Source organism: Centruroides vittatus, unplaced genomic scaffold (assembly GCF_030686945.1).
Source record: "Centruroides vittatus isolate TY-2023 unplaced genomic scaffold, ASM3068694v2 contig_150, whole genome shotgun sequence".
Taxonomy (NCBI): domain Eukaryota; kingdom Metazoa; phylum Arthropoda; class Arachnida; order Scorpiones; family Buthidae; genus Centruroides; species Centruroides vittatus.
Genome location: NW_027120928.1, coordinates 507,347 through 530,153, shown reverse-complemented (window position 1 = coordinate 530,153; position 22,807 = coordinate 507,347). Strand labels below are relative to the sequence as shown.

The 22,807-nt window shown below is 28.3% G+C and overlaps 1 protein-coding gene across 1 annotated transcript; it reads left to right on the top strand.

Moving 5' to 3' along the window:
• The first annotated feature begins 14,290 nt into the window (after nucleotides 1-14,290).
• On the top strand, nucleotides 14,291-16,318 carry LOC136968646 (uncharacterized). Its single transcript, XM_067262649.1, has one exon. It carries the CDS (start codon nucleotides 14,291-14,293, stop codon nucleotides 16,316-16,318), a length of 2,028 nt encoding a protein of 675 aa, XP_067118750.1.
• Nucleotides 16,319-22,807: the final 6,489 nt, after the last annotated feature.

The window sequence follows — 22,807 nt, the reverse complement described above, 5'->3', positions numbered from 1 at the left end:
ACATCACACTAGAAAGATGTCAAAGACCATCTATCTCTGTCTTCGTAGCAACAGGATGAAAATTTTAACACAATAGGTACCATCTGCCTCTTAAGGTCAGGGATAACACCATTGAAAAGTTCAAGATTTACTTATTTATTTATTTATTCTCCTGCTAAATACAAAATTAACAAACTCACGATGAAGATAATTTGAAAAAATTATAATAATGAAAATAGAAGGTGTGTTAACAATTATTATTATTATTATTATTTCTTTCACACTTAGAATATTGTCAAGGTTAATAACATATAATAAAACACAATGTGGAGTTTAGAAAATAAAAAAAGATTTATAACAACATTTGATGATAGTTATCCTGAATAATCATCAGGAACTCTTCATGATTAATAAGCGCTACCGAGACGTTTGCTAATTTTGTTTTTGTAATTTCTTAAAATTCCGTTATAAAAATACAGCGAGACCTGCGTAAGCCGGCCTCTTACGTTACCGAGTATTTTTCCGGTTTGGCAGGTTTCGTTTTGAACGGATTTTTTAACACAAAATATCGCTATGTTCCTAAGAATTATTTCGGTTTAGGCAGATTTTACTGTGTATAAAAATATTTTTAATATATTTCTTTAAAAATTTAAATGAAAATTTTATAAATTAACCGTGTGTTAGAAGTAGTACAAGATATTATTAATGCTACTAAAGTGATTCTACTAATTACTTTATACAGAAATTTTTTAGAGTTTATATATTTATATTAATTTTTCCCCTTTTAAAAATATTGTAGATTTTTATGAAATGTTCATAAAAAATAATTACTTGGAGAAAGTTAAAATTTGTATGATTCAATTGACTGATCTTTAGATGGATCCATTAGATTGAATGAAGAAAGATAACATAATCAAATGATAAAATGGAAATTTATTTAATAAATAAAATAATTGAAATATAAATCATATTTTTAATACTTTTTTTATTAGAAACGAATTTTAAAAAATTCATATATCCTGGCAGACAGACAGTACACATTTTAGTAATTAGCAAAAGAAATATTAATACAGTATATCAATTTAGTTAAACATTGATATTATAATATTTATAAATTGATTTAACTTTTAAATTTAATAATTTAATATTACTACAGGTTACTGTGTATTTTTTAGCCAATTGCTAAAATGTGTACTGCCTGTCTGTCTGGATTTATAAATCTATTCAAAAAAAATTTTTTTATATGTTGAGTAATTATTTACATCTCAAATATTTATTTTTTACTAAATTAAATTATTTTTATCATTAATCTTAATTATTTAACTTAATATAATTTTTTTCTAATTTACAATTTTTCGAAGAAAATTAATTTAATTATAGATTAATGTTAATTGCGATGAAATAAATAAATTTATTTTACTCTATTAAATTTCATTGATGACATATAGCAATTAAATTAATTAAATTTTGTTAAAATTTTTTAACATCTTTTTTCTAATCATGATGATTATTATAATTAACATGCAATGGAGTTTATAAAACATGAATAATTAATTTAAAGGTGTTTATGTATAGATTTTTAAACTAATTGCTAAAATATATTGAGCCTGATGTCTGTCTGTCACGTTCTATAAATCTATTCCGATAATAATTGTATGCAAAAATTTTATATACAATTTATTTATTACTTTATTAACCATTACAAAGTAAGATTTATTTGAAAAATAAAAACGAATTATTTTTATTTAAAAATTAAATAAAACCTGCGTATTTTAAAAATAAATATAAAGCTATCGAAGGAGGAGAAGAAAAGGGGGAAGGGAAACAATATGAATCCCTTAACTTCGAAATGAGTAGTTTGCAGCACGTTCTGTGTGTATGGACACCTTTCTTCTAAACATCTCCAAACAAGACAATCACTAAACTAAGCTGCCTAAAGGAAAGAAGAATATAGTCTATACTTTTAAACATCAGAGGGTTGCCGCTTTTGGAAAAAGGAAACGAAGCCTCATAAAAACAGCAACGCGAAGCAGTCACTACTCAGACCTATAATACGAGATGATTATAGATAGAATGAACGTTTCCAAGGCCAAGATACAGAGAAGAAGAACGCCTGGGGCGTATTTCAGGGGACTACGGCACGGTTTGATGATAGTGCAAGTGTCATTTTTCATTGTTAAATCACAGGTTGCCCCTCTCTTTCCCCTGACAAGATTTGGGTTCTGTTATATTAGTACGTCAGAACCCCGCGGTGACTGACCTGGTATCTTTACTTCTAATTGGCAAAACTGTACTCGTCTTTGCTAACAAGAAGTATAGTAAGATGGGTGATTTATATTCGTTATACTTAAGGAATTGATTATGCACACACACGGACTATTGCATTATACATTTGTTTAATCCTAATCCTAGTGTTATAAATCTCAGTTGGATGTCTACTGTGATGACGGTTTTTCCTACTTTAATACCATCATTAACTTATTGAGGTTCTTCAAACCCCTCTAGCAATTTCCTTTGTAAAATATAATACCATTTTTTCATCCCCTTTTTTTCTTGCTACTTCGTTTAATCTCGTATAATAATCTAAAAGATCATTTAAATTTCTAATCTGTAACACTGTATCTCCTTTCATAAGTAAAAAAGGATGTCTTGTTAGTCTAGACGAAATAATTCCAATTATTTATTTCTTCCTGATAAATATTCCTAAATATTTCAATTTAAAAATAGATAAGTCTACACGTATCAGATGTTTTTTTAAATAATAGATACAGTTTAATTGACGTAAAACAGTAATAAATTTACCCTTTTTTGGGGGATTATTGACACAAAATTTGCATTGTGAAAGCTGATAAAATTACTCATTTCTAATTGTTTTTTTAGGGATTTAAATATACTTATTATATAACTTTAATTACAGTTTTTCTTGATGACTCATTAAGGTGTCGTTATAGTAAGCTTAGAATTATGTGGAACCATTATTCTAGCTTCCTATTGTTTGCAGAAATGTACATCTAAGCTGTCATTTCTCCTCTAAGGGCAGATATCTGATGCCATCACATCATTAGAACGCTTAAGAACCATTATCACAGCTTCTACCACATTTCACTAGGCATTTCTTTCTTGTAATAAGGTTTGGGTCGTCCCTAGAGAGTGGAGACAATTCTCCCTTCGGGCCATTTTTTCCAAGGTAATGATTGAAGATTTACTTGATCATCTTCGTGATCAAGCGGGTCAAAAGTCTACAAGAATTCGTGTCAAATGTGTGCTATTTGGCTACAAAGAATCGATTATTTAAATGAGAAAAGTGTTTTGTTCCCGTTTCAAATCCGTGTTCCGATTTTCATAAATAATAATTCCAGTAAAGAATTTTACTGAATAAAAGTGAATTTTTCACCAAAAAACTTACTCTTAAACACAATCAACCCCATTTAAACTCAATTAAATCCCGAAAAATAATCAATAAATTATATCTTAATTATTTAAAAGTATGGGTATTTTAAATAAAATCTTGTATAATCTTATATTTAATTTAATTTTCACATTTTTTATAATATTTTTAATAAAAAATAATTTATAAAACTACAATAAATACTGAAAAAACCAGTTCATTAATTACTTTAAACATATATAAATTAGTTGAATATTGAAATAAAGATATGCCAATTAGCAATAATATAAATTATGATGATGCGATGATGACGATAAGGCATTAAAAATTAATTGATGATTAAAAAATAAAAATTTAACTCGATCAATTAAAGAGTTTGAAATATATTATTATAACCTTATTAAACAGACTGATAATTATTTTTTCTAGGTTTTTAACTACCGAAAAATATTAAATAATCCAATAAAAAATATATATTTTAAGTTACTGAATTTATTAAAGACTGGAAATTTATGTTAATATAATATTAAGTTCAAGAACCTTACGAAGATACTTAAAAAGTTAATTTTATCATCGATAAAATATAAAATAATTTCATTTTAATTCTTTTACGTTTTATTAACGTTTTAATTTGTTTAAAATGAAACTAAATTTAAGTAATTACAAGATTTATTTTAATTCAAAAATTAGGGGGCAAATAATTAATTTTTGCGTTATAAAATTCTATGAATTTCAAGAATTAAAAATAATTTAAATGTTTATTAATTTATAATAAAAATAATAAATTAACGAGTATTTTTATGGTAATTAAAGAATTTCTTGTAAAAGAAGATAAAAATTTTGAATAAATTAAAAAAAAGTTAAATCAAATATAGTCTTAATCATCATTAATTACTTTAATATTATAATTAAATTATTATTATTTTTTAAACTATTTTATTAATAGAAATTTTATAAAAAATCTATAACATTCGATTAAAATAATAGCTCGCATTCAGGCAAAAAATAAAATAAAATAAATATATAAATTAACTAACCAAATATCATACTCTGCTCTTTAAAATACTTAATGAATCATCAAACACCTGATGCCGAGAAACGTTTATTAAACAAACATTAATTAAACAACAAGGCCTATCATATTGGGTCGAAAACGTTAATGTTTGTTTAATAAACGTTTCTCAGTATCAGGTGTTTGATGACTCATTAAGTATTTATAAATTAAGTTATTTTAATGCTTTTCTTTCGAATTTTCTTAAGTTAAAAAAATTCTTTGAGGGGAAATATACTGAAATAAGGTTTAACATAGGGGAAAAAATAAGGAATTTAATCAGAAAGATGTTATCTTTTCTTCTACTAAATTGTAAACATGCTTTGAGAATGGACTATTGTGTAAAACAGTTGCTAAACAAGTTCTTCACAGTGTTTCACCAGTGAATTAAACTCAGTATCAAAAGAGTTACGTAACTTAACTCTTTTGATACTGATAACCATAATTAAATATGTTAATTATGGTTATCATAATTATGGTTAAAAAAATAAATTAAAAACGTGAAAAATTTCAGGAAATTTTTATTTATCTAATTTTATATATATAAATTTAAAAATTAATACTTTTTTACATTAATTTTCGGAGGAATGGGGACATTCGATGAACTCAAAAGGCTGTTTTCAAGATGTTGGAGCAAACAGGACATCTGGAAATTCTAAAATAAAAGCAGAGTGATTCTGTCAAGTTCTTATTTTTGATAATGTATACCTTACTTTCATATAAATGATATCATATTATACAATTATTTATTCCTCTAAGGCAGTGGTCCCCAACCCTATGCCCGCGGGCACCATAGCGCCCGCCGATCGTTTTACGTGTGCGCGCCGCTGTGCGACCACGATAAAAATAAAAATATTTCGGTTCTCAATAAAATGCTACGTAAAAGTTTTTTCGTTTTTAATGATTAACCACTCAAAAGTAGAAATGGCGTCCAACACAGATAAAAGCACAAAGCGAAATGCGACCGATCTCTTTTTCCCCTCCGCCAAATCTTCACCAACCAAATTTCCCATACCTGAAATGAAATAAACCGGTCCGTTCCGAATATCGTAAAATCAAAGTACAGATCACGACTTACGGACGAACACCTTGACGATTACTTACGAGCAGAGATATCGTCATACTCTCCTAATTACGAAGCAATGGTCAATGAAATGCAATGCCAAAAATCACATTTACTTTCAGATTTATACTTTTTATAAAGAATTTTTATACTCTGTAGATTTTGTATGCATTGTTTAGTAATTACTTGTTTTGTAAAAATTATTGTTAATAGTCTTGTGTATGTTTTATTACATTTTTGGAATTAAATGTTTTCTGTACATTATGTGTATGCATTATTAACTATGTCCAAGTATAAATTCACCTTGAAAAAATAAATGGTGCCCGCCGTTTGGCCGGTATTCTAGAATGTGCTCTTAGGTACAAAAAGGTTGGGGACCCCTGCTCTAAGGGGTAATTTATTAAATAATTATTGCTCTCATAAGTTTAAGTTTCAGTAAATTCTACTTATAAGTTTATAGGATAATTTATATTTTTTATATTATAATTTTTAATTTATAAAATACGGAAAAAAATTTAATTAATTTATCTGTAGATACTATATTATTATTATTATTATTATTTTATTTTATATTAATTTGATGTATTGAATTAAATATCAAAATTTATTTAATTATAAGGAAAAATATTTATATCCAGGGTTTTAGGAATGTTGGAGGGTCGAATTCCACAGTATTTTTCCTAGGGTTTCGAAGAATATTCGCGCCAAGTTTGGTGAGGATATGCAAAACCCTTTTCTTAACAAACGTACTGTACACAATAGGTTAAGAGGAGTGGGCTTTAGGGGTGATTGGGGGTGGAAATCCATAGCGTTTTTATAAGATGTTAAAGAATAGACATATTAAATTTGGTGAGGATACGTTGAACGATATAGAATCCTTTTTCAAAAAATGACATGCATACACATTTTGACTTTTATGTACTGTGTATAGGTAAAAGTTCGACTTGTTTTATACAGTACGTACAGTACATAAAAAAAATTGAATCACGGCTCAATCGAAATATAGACTTTTCTTTTTAATAATATAAAAATAGATTTTCGATTTATATTTTTTTCCCCTAAACTATGTGAAACGGTAAAATTTTCTTAGAAGTTTCATTATTTTACATCCAACTTTAGTCATTAGCAAAATATTGTTCTTTGTACTTGCGTGTTCTTAACATTTCCACATTTTCTTTAACTTAAAATCACGAAATTGGTTTAAATTTTATTATGAAACAAATTTCAAAATTTTAAGAATTTTTAAAGATATTTTAAACTTCTGTTTATAATTCGATTAAGTATTAAGTAAAAAAACTTACAGTACATCTTTAATGAACCTATAACAATGAAGCTCTGTAAATAATTGACTCTAATTATATTTAGAGGAATATAAATTTGCTTAATTTAAATTCCATAAACTTATTATGATTATTATGAGACAGGAAAAAGTTTTGCGATTATTATATATTTAATTACTGATATAAAAATAAAGCTTTTATATATGTAAGCTATATATGAAACTACATAATATCTGCATCTATCAGTCTATCAAAACTGCTTCAAATTTAGACACTTATTTACATTAATTATAAAATTAAAACGTGCGCTTTTAAGAAAATGAAGGGATTAATTTACTCTAATCGATTAACTTCTAGCTTCCTGCCATTTGGAGACAATTTAATCATTTCTGTATTTTCAATAACAGGTATTGGTTTCTGCAGGGGGGACGGGCACTGATCCCCGGGGATCGAGTTAAAAATTCCACAAAATATAATGGTAAAAGTGATTGAAATACTTTACGCCCTCGAACATGACACGCTTTATCTATCTTAAAATTTCTTGTCTGTCTAAAAAAAATCCAAAAAATTAGATAAATAAAAATTTATCGATGTAATTATTTGTCTCCAAGCTTCCCTCCCTTGAAAATTTTCTGCGGTCTCCCATAACAACAGACGTTTTAATCGTGTTCAATTAAGTTGACATTTAGCATTAATTTATTAATATATTTATTTTACTGCACAAATAATAGTAATATATAGTAATTATATACTACATCTATACAGTGTTATAGTATTGGACCAATTTTGGGACGATAATATTAGCTTTATTAAGAGTTTTGACACTGTAAAAGGGGGAAAACTTATTATTATACAGTCCAAAGTCTATTCCGTACAGAAAATTACTGTAATAATTACAGAAGTATGGAATAAAATTATAATAAAATGAAAGGATGCAGTTGAAATACCAACTTTTTGCCTCCTTCTGCAAACAAATTCCTAGTTTATTATATCTAACAATAATTTAAATAATCAAATTTATCATTATAAACAATTACTGTACTTAATTGTTTCGCATTAATCAGTATGCAGAATTAATAATTATTTTTAATTTTTTAATACGTTGGACTTATATAAATAAGCTAATTACGTAATTCGAAATTCTGCTTAATATTTATTATACTGTAATTTGTTTATAAATGTTTTCTAATTAATAAATTATTTGGAAAATATTTTATAATCCCGCTTAAGGCTGGCTTTATTTCTTAAATATATCCTAAATTTCTCTAAAATAGTGCATTGCACGAGCCATTAATTAGGTGCAATTTAATATTTTATCATTTATAAGACGACTCAAAAGGCGGTTAACCATTATAAAAGCTAATTTCTCGGTTACTTACCTTCTGAGCCGCCTCGCATGTAGCCCAAAATATATAGACCTATACAGTATTTCTAGCCAAAATATCTAATAGAAACCTTAACAAACATTAAATTTACACTCTAATAATCATCATTTAAATCAAAATATTCGACATAAATTAATTTAAACATCTTATAAAATTTAATAACATTTTATTACATAAACGATCGTTTTTTAATTAGGAATTTCATCATTTATCATCCATTTGTTAACTAGTTATTACAAAATATATACCTTTTAGTATATAAAACAAAGAAAATAAATAATAAAAATAAGTATTCGAACACGAAACAATTTAAAAATAAGTACACGATTGAGAAGTGTGACCTTATAACTATCCATCACTATGTCAAATGGATCTCACCACTATTTCTAATAGGTAGGTTGTTAGACCCTCTCGAGGTCAAAGGTTAAAGATCACAAGGTTACTTTTCAGAAAGAATCGTGATATGTATTTTAGAACGTGATAGTTTTACAGAGGAATAGGTTAAAGTTCAGTCTAATGTGATACGTTTTCACAAATGAGTATTTATTGATCTTCTCTCTTAAATTAATCTTATAATTATTCAGGAGTTTAAACGTAATTTTATACTTTTTAAATGCATTTTTAAGAGCTTATTATAGATTTTTTTAAAATAATTTTTTAAAGATATAAACAATTTTTAAGCGTCATACATTAAGTAAAACTGTTGGTTTGAGTTTACTAGAGCAATAATTTAAGTTTAAATTGTTTAAATAAGAATAAATAATTAATTTAATGGATTTATAATTCTTTTATTGAGATTTTAACTAATAATTATTTTATTTATGTAGCATATTTAACTAGAAATTAAATATTGTTGCTACTTAATCTACTTAAAATGCAAGCATTATAACGTTACATCGCTCATACAAAAGTTTGAATAAATCTTTACCTAATTTGCATGATAAATATGGATAAGTGTATGCATAAGAAAAAGACACGTAAATTAGCTAATTTACATAAAAAATTGTTTCTCTTGGCTCCTTTTTTTCCTAGTCTTTTTATCTTAAACTTCTAAGACGAAAGAATTTAAATGCAGATGTTTGAAATTATCGATTAATTGCATCTTTCTTACGGTTTTACTTCTAAATTTCTTTGAAAAATAATGATTTATTTATGTAAAATTCTCAATAATAAATTACTACAGCAGCATTTTATTTATTTATTTTTCTAAGTAGATTTTTTAAAAAAATTATTAGCGAAATTAATGAAATATTTCACTACGCATCGGTGGTTTAGATATTCTAAATTATAAATTCTTAATTCAATTAGAAAAAAAATATTCTATGAGAAAAATTATATTAATTAGAATAAAAATTCTGTAATAGAGGCTATAATATATTTTTATATTTGAAAAATATTATAATAATAATTTTGTAAATTACTACAGCAATTTATAAGATATAAAAATTAAAAACAAATTACTAATTTTTTTTCATTAATATTAACCAAATAAAATGAAAAAAATTTAAAATTTTAGCTTGAATTTCGAAAATTTTTAAGAGTTGCCATCCACGAATTGGAATAAATAAATAAATAATTTTAATTATTTATTAATTATCAGAAAAATAATGTAAATCAATAGATTAATTTATTTTTAATTTTTTAAAGAAATTTTTGTAAATAATCTTATAAAAAGCTTTAAATTTTTAACTTAATTAATATTTTAAAATTTTAATATTTACTTTATTTTTTATAAAATGTTTTTATATTTTTTAAATTTCAATTAATTTTTATTCCTTTATAATTTAAACTTCGATAAAATTAAGTCTATGGACATTTCCTTAATTAAAATTCGTATCATACAATCTAGATAGAGAGGAATCAACAAGGCCATTTAGCTGGAGCCCAGATATAGAAGGGCCGCCAAAATTTAGTTTATTAGAGGAAAAAAACATGATATAAATTAAATTTTTTTCTGATAAACGGTGAAAAATCTATTTTACTTGAGAGGCCTCACATTTGTGACTAGGGCCCCATTTCACATCCCTCGATTCCAGTGTCATATATTTACTTTTTTCATAAATACAAACTCTATAAATTTAATTTGTTGATAGATACGAAATACTTTAAATAGCAAGAATAGCAGAAAAATGCAATTTTTTCTCCATTTTTTATTAAAAAAATTGAAGGTATTTTTAGAATGTTGATATAAAAATATAATTTTTAAAAAATCTACTAATTGTCTGGCTTTTTACTCTTTTTAAAGTACTTTAAATATGAATTTTTACATTGAAATTCCAAGATTTATTCCGGAATTTTAAGTATTTTATAAATTTAACTTTCATCAAAAAATCAAAAATACTTCTTGATCAATTTTTATTTATTAAAACAAATTATTCTACAATTAAAAATATAATTATTTGTTCATTAAATTCACTTAAACAATAGTCTTAATTCTTTTTTAATTCTCTTATTTAAAATTTAATTTTTATGTGAACAAATGAATAATTGGAGATCGTAAACGACAATTTAAATATTTTATAAATTAATTATAATTGTTGAATAAATAAACTTGAAAACTTTTATTTAATTTATTTTTAAATAATTCAAAACAATTACTACTTTTATATTATTTTAAAATATAGAGCAATTTTTCAATTAATTTATATTATTTTGTTTGTTATTCATCAGGAAAAGGGGGTTTCATGCCTACAAAATAAATTCATAAGTCATTATGAATCTATCAAGGAAAGGTTTATACAAGAAAATCATCATCGTGTCCAAAGACTTAGGCCAGAATTTCAGAATTGATCATGCGGTGGTGGTGATGTTACGATGTGATTCAATCGCATCCCCACAAGCTTTATAATTTTTTTAAGTTTCATAAACAGTTTTGATTAAAATGTTTGTCTTCATCGCTGTCATCGTGAGCCAAGTGCAAAGATTTGAACCACAATTCATGATGATGATGATGTAAAAAACTTTGTGGTTCTTCAATTAAACAAACAGTTTAACTAAAAATTTTATAGTTCCTTATATATATTTTCCTTAAATAAAAATTAATGTTTTTGATTGATCCCCTCGTTTCTTTTTTTTTCTCAAAATAATACAAAAAAGGTAGCATTAAATTTTAATGCTACTTCTTGAACAATTAATAATTTAAACAGAAGCCAGGTGTTTCCAATTACAGAATTATCTGATGATCATTTCATGAATAATTTATGAAATTATCATCCTTTCATCATTAGATTTTGTTTTACAGAGTTATATTTATCCAACATCTATATTATATGACCTTGGACAAAACAATCGACTTCGATTATGGGATTTACACCTTTAGAAACAGCTTTTGTGTAACCGGTTGGATGATATTACAGAGTCAAAGAAGTTGTATCGACACATTCTTTATCTTCTATTACATCACAGATAAACTAACGATAACAGATAAACGATCCATAAAGGAGTCACTGACATTAGTGTCTTCTAGTCTCCTCACACAATGGAAGTAAATGGAGACACTAATGCTCCAGTGTTCGTAACAATGAATGGTCACATGAACCAGCATAACTATTCGTTAACTAAGCCGACAATAAAGTAAAAAAAATAACTCAAGATATAAGTTGATAAAATTATTTTAAAATTAGCACTATAAGAGCTATCCATTAACAATCTACTACTTCGTATCCCATCCATCATATTAATGAATGATTAAATGAACTCTTATACATTTGTAATTTTCTTCTAGTAATGTTATGAATTAAAGATGATTCGTTGTAGTATTAAAAATAAGAAAGAAAAATATCTAGTTCTATCTAATTACTCTTTCGGAGCTCCTTGGATATCCTTAGTCAACCATCTGTCATATTTTGGTGTTAGACCTCGTCCTGCCTGAAGGATGGGATATTTCATTTCCTTTAATGATTATTTTCTGTTGCTATCAAGTAAAGCTTCTTTTTTTTTCTTAACATTAATACAAATGGATTGCCTGCCAAGTACTATTAAGAATCAGTAAGTTGAAGTTGTAGTTAACTGGGTTGCTTTCTCTCCTCCTTCCTGTTAGATGGCGCCACTATATATCGATCCTCTTACCGAACACCCCTTGAACATTAAAGACCAATTCATTTTTTATGTAAATTCATGTTTTCCCACCTAATTGTCATTATTTATTAAATTATTTCTTTGTTGAAATGTATATAGCTCCCATTCTTCATCGACATTTCGTAGGGAGTTAATGAGAAATGACAATTTTAACGTGTGCCATTATTAAAAAAGCAATCAAATTTCTAATTTTTTTTACTTTATATTACATTTAACCACGTAAATTCTTAATTATAATTATTAAGACTTGAATATTTTATTAAAATTTCTTAAAATGAACGGATGTTTCGGTTGTAAGAGTAAGAAAAATTAATGACGAAGATCAGTAGCGCGTTATATCAGGCAAAAAAGAACATTTTTCTGCGGCTATCAATTATAAAGGGCTCCAAATGACTGGTTTTTTCTCTCTCTGTTTTTGTTATAAACCAGAAAAATAGAGATTTATACCCATGTTTAATTATTATTTAAATGTAATTGTAAGATGTGTAAAGGGATGAGCTCCATCAATGTTTCTTTCAGAAAAAAAATATATAGAAACAATAAGTCTTTGTGTTTTTGCAAAATTTATTTTATATAAGGTTATATCGAGGTAAAACCCTTCAGACCCCCTGAAAGAAACCCATGATTTTCCATAGATCCATAACGCGCCACTTAATAGGTGCAACAAACTCTTTTCTTTTGATATAATTTAACTAAAAAAATACTTAATTATACTCTACAAAATGTCAGATTTATAAAATATTTATCAAAACTGTAATGCTCTTTGAAATTTCTGAAGAAATCTTTAACTTAGATTATTTCAAATACATCTAAAACAATAATACTTTAGGCTATATTTCATGGTTGTTTAGGATAAAGAATTCGTGAGAAAGATAAAAATAATTCATGTGATAAAACAATATCGTGTTATTTATAGAATTTATGAGTTTCGTCTGTCTGATCTATAGTCTTACTATCATACGTCTTTGATGAAAACAAAAAAATTCCTGAAAAGTATTGTATATGATTGATGGAAGAGATCCATTTTCGAATAGAAGATAGAGAAACTTTCTGACAATATTTGAAAAATGGTCTCATATTTTAAGAATTTTGGAAATAAAGAATTTATGTTCCTCCTCTAAAATTTTGATTTATAATTAGCAAAATTTATTAATTTTCTTTCAAAATTCTTAAACCCCTCTCCCCCTTTTTGACACACCTCCATTAATCTTTTAGGTGAATTATAGATTTGATTAGCAAATTTTTGAATGAATTTTAAGTTAAAATATCTATTTTTTTTGTAATAAAATAAATTATAATCATTTACATATTTTTTTGAATTAATAAATTGTACAAATTTACATTCTGTAATATTTAAATGTATGATAATAATATAAATACTTAAAAAAAAAAAAAAAAAAAAAAAAAAAAAAAAAAAAAAAAAAAAAAAAAACTTAAATCAACACCTTAATGCTTGCTGAGAAATTTTTAATTAAACGAACGTTTTCGGCCTCATCTATAGGCCATCATCAGGTCGAAATACAAAAATTGGAACGCTTACGTTCCATACATAGAATACAAAATTCAAACTAAACGTTTTTTAAAAAATGGAACTAATTAACGAAAAAAATAAAAAATAAATAAATAAATAAACATATAGTGAGAAACTAGAAAAACAACAATAATAATAACAAACGAACATAATATTAATATTACCTATCCTAACTAGAAATAATTCAATTTAAATATAACTAAGTTCATGCCCGAGTATGAATACGAGTATGAATCAGTTTGACATGGCGACACCGGCTGATCTTTATAAGGAATATAGGAAGTTGACGTTGAAACTAGTCAAAGCTAATTGTAAGTTGGAATTTTTAAGAGAATGCATGATTAGCAAAGTATTTCCGATGTCTATATATAGAATCCGCATCCCGAAAGAATGCGGCTCGTTAAAACTCAGAGTTTGTTTTGCGTGCCTTAAGAAATCCATTAAGTTTGCAAAAAACAAAAAGATACGGGATCCTGAGACGCCTCATTGATTTGGAAAACAAAGTGTTTAATGAACAACCTGATAAGCTTATGGACATGAACGTTGGAGTTGCACGTTTTACTGATAAGGTCTACAGGAGCTTAAAGAAACGTTATATTAAGAGAATGAAATGGATTATCTACAAGCAGGTTCCAAAAAACAATAGGAAGAGCATCACAACATACATAGTATGGGACCAAATTGAAATACCCAATAGGGTAAAAGAGCTGCTGAGCAAAGGCCCAAACTTCGTACCAGAGAGAGCGGGGATATGGGAAACGTCATACCAGGAGATCGAAAGAGGAATTAGGGGTTTGGATCCCGTTGAGAAGGACTATATTAGGTGGAAGACTGTATTAAAAAATCAAGATAAAGGGAAAAGAGAAGACTACAGCAAGGATATCAGATACACTAAGGGATGGTTAAAAGAGAATAATTTGATTGCGGCGAGAGCAGATAAAAGCAAACAAATTGTCATAATGAAAAAACAAACGTATGATAGAGCCTTAGAAGAATACATCAGAAAAACAGAATGTATCAAGGTCAACAGTAATATAGTTCAAACTATTGATAGAAGGGTTAAAAAGCTGGAGGAAACCAAACTAGCGAAGATATTACCGTTTCTCCGAAAATGCCGGAACCCTAGACCAGGGCTCCCTAGACTCTTTGCCTTCGCTAAAACCCATAAAGAGGGTAAGGAAATAAGGCCTATTGTGGAAAAACGAAAAGGTCCTACATTTCTCCTAGAAAAAAGATTGCAAGAATACGTCTCCGCGTTGATGGAAAGTAATAAGTTTGTGGTAAAGGATCCTGTTATGGTAGTTAAAGATCTACAAAGCATTACTTTGATGGATGAAGAAGTGGGAACTGTGTTGGATTACGAAAGTATGTACCCGTCGATCAAAGTGGAATCCTGCGTAGAAGCGCTGTTGGAGTTCTTGTTTAAAGAAAACCCAACGTTAACACAACACAGAAAGGAGGTTATGGAAATGGCTAACCTAGTATGTTGCGAATCCTTCTTCGTTTACGAAGACCAAACATTCAAGCAAAAAAGGGGAGTACCAATGGGAAGCCCGATTTCGGGGCTCCTTTGCGAACTTGTTGTTAGAAAAGTAGAATTAAAAGTGCTACGCGGCTTCGAAAGGGACATAGTATACTACAAGAGATATGTAGATGACATTTTCATATTATGGAAGAACAATCGGGTAATTGCTAACTTTGTGGATAGAATTAACGAAAACGAAGAAGGCCTTAGCCTGAAGCTTGAGCAAAAAAGCTCTAGGATGTTGCATTTCTTAGACATTAATATCGTATTTAGAAAAGGGCATATATCCACTGGCGTATTCATTAAACCTACGCATAGCCCACTTTATATCCCTGCTAGCTCTTATGACCCTTATAAATATAAGTTAGCGGCATTTAGAGCTTTGATTAGAAGGGCCTTTATATACTGTGAAAATGTGATAGACCGACTTACGGAGATAGAAAGAATTATACGGATAGCAGGAACATTAGGGTATAAGAGGAAAGTCATAGAGGGAATTATTAGAAAATTTGAGACCAGCAGTGATAAAGACACTAGACGAGGGCCTTATAGGTACACGAAATTTACATTCAATAAATATCTAGGAGGGATTATGAAAGAAATAGCAAGCTTGAAGGATGCAAGGGTGATCTTAAAAAGGGCTCCGAATTTGTATAAAATACTTAGAAACGATAAAGGATTAGTTAAAAAAGAAGATAAGGCAGGTGTGTATAAGATCCCTTACGAGAACCAGCTGTTAGGCATTAATAAAGAGTACGTGGGGGTTACTACTAGAAACTTAGGAATTAGGATGAAGGAACATAAGTATGATATTAGAAAAGGGTCCAATACAACAGTACTAGCCCAGATGGGGCAAGCTGAAGGATCAGTGGTACGGTGGAATGAGGCGAGAATCATAAAACAGGTACATTCCCCAACTTTGGCGAGAACAGCGGAAAAAATGGAAATTTACAGAAGTAAGCTAAAAGATAAATGTATTAACGCAAGGGACGCGGAAGGTCTTCCTTCGGCTTGGAAATATGCCCTTAAAAACTTATAGGAGGGGCATGAACTTAGTTATATTTAAATTGAATTATTTCTAGTTAGGATAGGTAATATTGATATTATGTTCGTTTGTTATTATTATTGTTGTTTTTCTAGTTTCTCACTATATGTTTATTTATTTATTTATTTTTTATTTTTTTCGTTAATTAGTTCCATTTTTTAAAAAACGTTTAGTTTGAATTTTGTATTCTATGTATGGAACGTAAGCGTTCCAATTTTTGTATTTCGACCTGATGATGGCCTATAGATGAGGCCGAAAACGTTCGTTTAATTAAAAATTTCTCAGCAAGCATTAAGGTGTTGATTTAAGTTTTTTACAAATTTACATTCTGTAATATTTAAATGTATGATAATAATATAAATACTTAAGTTTCAAATTTTAAATAATTTAATTAATGACGAACAATTAAGCCAAATTAAAATAAATTAATAAAATTGTAGTTAAATTAAACGCTAAATTATTGAATATTTAAGATAATTTTACTTTATTCTTAATTAAAATATGAATTTTTATTAAGAATAATTATTTGGGATTTTTAAAAATTAACTTATGTAATATAATATGAATTTAAAAAATTATATTCCTTTCAGCTTGAAATTTCTTTTCCTAACGAAGTACAAAATAAACAAAGAAAACAAAAAGTATTAATTAGTTTATAATTATATCCCTCACTTTTTAACACTATTCCTGTGTTTACAGTAATACATCACCCTTCCATTTATAGAATAATGTAGTGGTAAAATTCGGGCAGACAGGAAGTGACATCATTTTTCGACACCTGAAACACGTGCCATAAGAATCTTAAGAGGAGGCGATAAACAAAGCGTCATAGATCGTCTATATAGATAGACCCTTAGTCGTGTAGTATCGTGATTCTAGTGGAGGTCAGCGATCCGTGAAGGTCCAGATGGACTAAAGACTTTTTGGTTTAGAAATAAGGATCGTTACGAGACTTTGTCCCCTCCGCTTTGGTCTGTCGGATCAGATATTACCACACACACAGAGAGAGAGAGAGAAAGAAGAGTGTTTACCATATCGGCGGCTTTGTGAAGGGAACGAGTCGAGCGTGACGTCATTTCCCGTGACTCAGTTCCGTCGTAACTTGTTACGCCGAGTGAACACTAACTCCTTTAAGGATTTATATACGATTTCTCGGATATTTAAATAATCAATTGAGTGCAATGATACACCAATCCCTAAATAATTTAAAATAACCGTATTCGTTCTTTTATATGTGATTTATTTATTAATCTATATACCCAATAATTGATGTTACGTTGCAATTCATCAAATTGTTTGTTTATTTAATTCTGTGTGTGTTTATGATGATTATATGCATATAGAATAAATTTATTATATTTTAGAAGTACTTTTTTTTAACATTATCAATAGTTTAGAAGTACCGACAGCAGCTGTTATAACAATAATTTCACTGAATCTACACATCGTCAATTTTAACTGAACATTAGAAAAGGTAAATATTTGTCAACTTTGCTTTTGCTCGGTACTCCTCAAAGCGCCCCTATCGATATAAATATATATAGTATGTAATTTATTATATTTACAATTTAACAAGTCTGAAATTAAGTTACAAAGTCTCTAATATTAGATTTTTGTGTAGATTTATACGCAATACATCAATTATACTTCAGTAACGAGTTCCATGTATATTACAACTATCCAAGTATCTAATCTATGCCATTCAATACGACACGTGTTCATTAATTCATTTACTGTATATACATATGTTGCAATTGTTTAACGTAAACTACTTACATGAATTTACTGTAATAAGTTTTTTATGGCTCAAATTTAAATGATCAGACATGTGCATAAGCGTTAGAATTGTATATTTAATGTAAATTAATACATTATTAAGAGTATAATTTAATGAATTTCGCTTATATATTTTTTCATTATTAAATAGAAATAGGGTGAACAGAGCCAAATTTGAAGTACAGATGTTCTGTGCTTCGAAATTGTTCTTAGTGAAACTAGGAGAGGAATTACAATATCTTTGTTCTACTTTTCCCTCTTCTGTTTCTCCTTGTCTTCTTTCCCTCTCTTTTCTATTAAAAAATAAATTTAAAAAAAGTGATAAATATTATCTCTCTCTTAATCTTTAGACCCTAACTAATGTACTGTACAGTACGTGCAGCATCAATTGACACTTTAAAAATAAAATTACGAAATGTTTATATATATATAAACTGCAAATAAAATTTCATTTTAAAGCCAAAATTGCATATTTTTGACACTTAATAATGCTTTTAAAGAAGTAAAATACATAATTTTAAAAAATTAAAAAATAAAATTAGTTTCTAGTTAATTAGTTTAAAAGAATTCGTACGAAGAATAATCTGCATCTGCAAAGTCAATTTACTGGCAGCAATTGCGTGTTTTTGGTCGTAACAAGTAATTATTTGTATAAGAAATGAAAGAATATATATTCAGGGTGGCCCAAAAGTCAGTTAACCATGCTTTATTCTCGTGTGCTTTAGACACACTGCTTAATACGAACCCTAAAATAAGTTTACAGCAGTGTGCTTTTGCTTTTATAAACCGGTTAAAGCGTGATTTTAAAAAGTATAACTAAGCGCTTAAATAATTGAATGAGACAGCAAATTTAGCTTTCGCAACGGTTATCTGACTTTGGGCCACTCTGTATAACGGCACCAATTACTCTTGCCAAGCTGTTTTTTACAAGCACAGAAATAAAAAAATTAAAAGATAAACGTTGCAATACTTTATATATTTGTAAAATATATTTAAAGCTCCATTAAAACATTAAAAGTATTATATTTTTAAATTTTATTTTTTACGGTGAAATGTTTTTTCAGGGCATTGAAGCAGTGACTTTGGAGAATTCCTGCACCGAAATAAGAACAATAGCTGAAATTCCAGTTCCTAAATTTATATATTTTTAAATTAAGATCTATTTATACATTGACAGGACACGGAAGAGACGTCTACAGTGAGCGAATTTAAAATGAAAATAAATACGTCACTTCAGATATCACCTCTCACGTGATTCTCGAGATTTGTCATATCGTATTTCTTCCGAATTTTTTAAGATTTATTTTCATTTTTGCTGTGCGACCTAATTTCTTACGAATTTCTCTTTCTATGCAGTTTAATTGTGTAAATAATTACAGTGAAACCTGTGTAAACCGGACTCGTAGGGCACCCGGTTTGGCAACTTTCAGTTTCTTTAGGGTTCCGTTTTGTGCAGGTTTTACTGTGTTTTTCAACTGTGAATATAACTTTAACATAAAGTTTTAAATTTATTTGAAGTAAAATTAGGAGCCGAGAACGTTTAGATAAGATCCGAATTAGCAAAGATGTGGCTGCAGAAGCCATAAAAATATGACAATAAAGCCAATAAAACGAAGAAAAATTCATTTTATTCCATTTATCAGGAGAAATCTTCATTTATACAGTAAAACCTGTCCAAAACCGAACCTGTGTACAACGGATACCTGCCTAAACGGAAATAATATTCGGAACTGAGCGATTTTCTGTTAACAAAAAAACCTGTCAAACCGGAGAAAACATTCGGTATCGTGAGATTCCGTCTTACACAGGTTTTACTGTATTTCTTTCGTATTATGTCTTTACATAAAAGAGTAAATTTTAGAGCCTCCTCTGTGTGTGCCACCTTACCCTACTTATCACCAATGAGGTCTGAGTAAATGTATCGAGTAATTTCATTAACGTACTGTACTTTCAGTAGAAATGGGAACAATGCTCCAAGTTAGAAGTAGTAAAAGCTACTTTAAGAACGTTTTAAAATGTCTAGATATATATTAAAACTTTACATAAATTAAGAATTTATATAAAGTTTTAAATGAAATATAATTAAAATAATCAGTGTAGGAATTTCGATTAAAATACAGTAAAACCTGTCTATGGCGACCACCCACGGTTCCTTCAAAAATTGGTCGTCCAATACAGATGGTGCCGTAATACCGCATTTCCGTACATATTTTGCGCACTTTTTAGCCATTTGCACTAAGCAAAACTCGAAGTGGGCAAAAATAAGCGAATTTTTTCAACGATAGAGCTATATTGGTATTGTATTTTATTCCTATCGGATAACTCGATTAACAGGAATCGTCGTGATTTTATGACAGATTTAAACATTAATACAATACTCGCGTTTTCTCGATTATAGTGCACACTTTTTTCTCCGACTTAATTCAACTCGGTTCCTTTCGCTCGCTCCTCAGTTACGTGTATTACGTCATCGACATACGAGCGCGTCGTATCTCTCCATCACTTTGGTTTTGGTTTTCGTTAGTTTAATCTTATTTAACTTCAAAAATGCTGTATTTGTTTAATATTTCATATTTTCTTATTACAGTAATTAATAATAAAGCGACTTTATTGTTTTTTCTCATAATAGGATTTCATTACATTCCGCGATTGTCCAATGACAATGGCGGAATCGAAAGAGGAAGGTTGCCTGTAAAACTGATTTTTGCGTTAATGCGTTTATTGTTTTTGAATATTTTGCGCGCGAAAATTACTTGGATATTCTTTTTCTAAAAATATCGTGGAAGTAAGGTAGGTTGGTACAGAAACTATTTATCGCGCGTGTACTGTGTATGAGCTTCAAAATAAATAAATAAATTTTATCAGCCGATTAATTGTATCGTGTACAATAATTTATACCCCTAAGGAAAATACTGTAGGTCCACGGTAAAATAAATTTCGTTTTCCCACAGTTCCCTAATTGCCCTTGTGATAAACCACTTTCACTTTCTCTGATAACTTTAACACCATCTTCTAACGACAGCACTTTGCATTTCTTTCGTTTTTCGGGCAATTTCGAACAAACTGAAATGAATTTCCTTTGTTGCTAGACTAATTCATTAATACCTGCACCTAATTTCAAGGGCGGGGGAGTGGGTTCCAACAAGAGTTTAGACTAATTCATTATATTAGTAGGGGGAAACGTTGTTCGGATGGGTTCGAACGATAGTTTAGACCGGATATATTCGCGGAAATGGTCGCTTATTACAGTTGTTGTATGTCGTTTCGGACCAAAAATCGATGCCCGCGGTCGCGTTACGCGGGGGTCGTTTAATACGGGTAACTTATACGAAGACTCTACGTATAAACTATTTCGTGCCATAAATTTTTGCCCGTTTTGACAGGTGCCCGCCGAATACGGGTGGTCGCCTAAGCAGTTTTCACTGTATACATTTTGAGAAATCCAGAACACAGTTTGATAGTTTCGACTTAATACCTGAACGTATACAGTAAAACCTGTGTAAGCCGGTCTCTCTTACGGTAGCAAATATCTTTTCCATTTTGAACAGGTTTTTGTTTAAACAGAAAATTGCTGCAGTTTATACGAGTTTTTCCTGTTTAGGCAGGTTTTCGTTTTATTAAGGTACAGGTTTTACTGTACTTAAATAATTTAAATTGTATAATTAACTTAAGGATAAAATGGCGCAAAAAATTCAAAATTTAAATTTTAAAATCAAATTTTTGTATCAAAAACATTAAATTTTTTTTATTTTTGCACTCTTAATAAATCGTACCTATCTGTGAAAGTTTACATCTTCTCTTCAACAAGATTTATTTGTTTTTTTAATAAAATACCATTCAAAAATATTTAAATATTTTTGAAAAAGTCATGTCAAAATTAGGCAAATTTAGAGCTTTTTTTAGAAAAAGTTCATTCACAGACAAAAACTAGTACAGAATTGTTTAACGTTATCAGGCAGTTTATCACTTCTGCAGACTTTTTTGTCAAAAAAAAAGTCAGATCTTAACACAATTATAGTGTAAATTAAAATTACAAATGTGAAAAATGTATAATTTAGAAATATTTAAAGTTCGTTTACATTTTAATCGTGTAATGACTCTAAGAAAATAATGTAAATCGTATTGTTAATGATAGAGTTGAAAACTGATGCCAAGCAAGTTCCATTAACTTACTTGTTAGTACCATTTTCAATTGTAACCTCTTTTTTATTATTTTTATTTTAACTTATTTTTAACTTTATAACAAATTTATACAGTAAAACCTGTGTAAGACGGAATGGCACGGTACCGAATATTTTATCCGACTTAGTCGGTTTCCGTATTTTACAGTTTTCTTTTGTTAACAAAAAAAATCGCTCCGTTTGGAAATTTTTTTCCGTTGTACCCAGGTTCCGTTTTGGACGGGTCTTCCTGTATAAGTTTAAATAAAATATATCTTTTTTCAAAACTTCATAGTTTAATATTAATAAATTATATAAAAAGACTGAAAATATATTTTTATTATTTCACAGAACTAAGTTTTACACATTTTTCAAGAAAATTATACAAAATAATTATTTCAGCTCTACATGGGATACATGGAGTTCAGCAAGGTCATTTGGGTCTAATGTTATAAGGACACAGAAGGAACTTCTAAGACTTCATTTGTATGTAAAAAAAAATATTATAGTAAAACCTGTCCGAAGCGGGAACTTAATAAAACGCCGA

What these genes read in the sequence shown, in the direction of transcription:
- LOC136968646 (XM_067262649.1), top strand. Translation starts at nt 14,291, where the DNA reads ATGAACGTTGGAGTTGCACGTTTTACTGATAAGGTCTACAGGAGCTTA.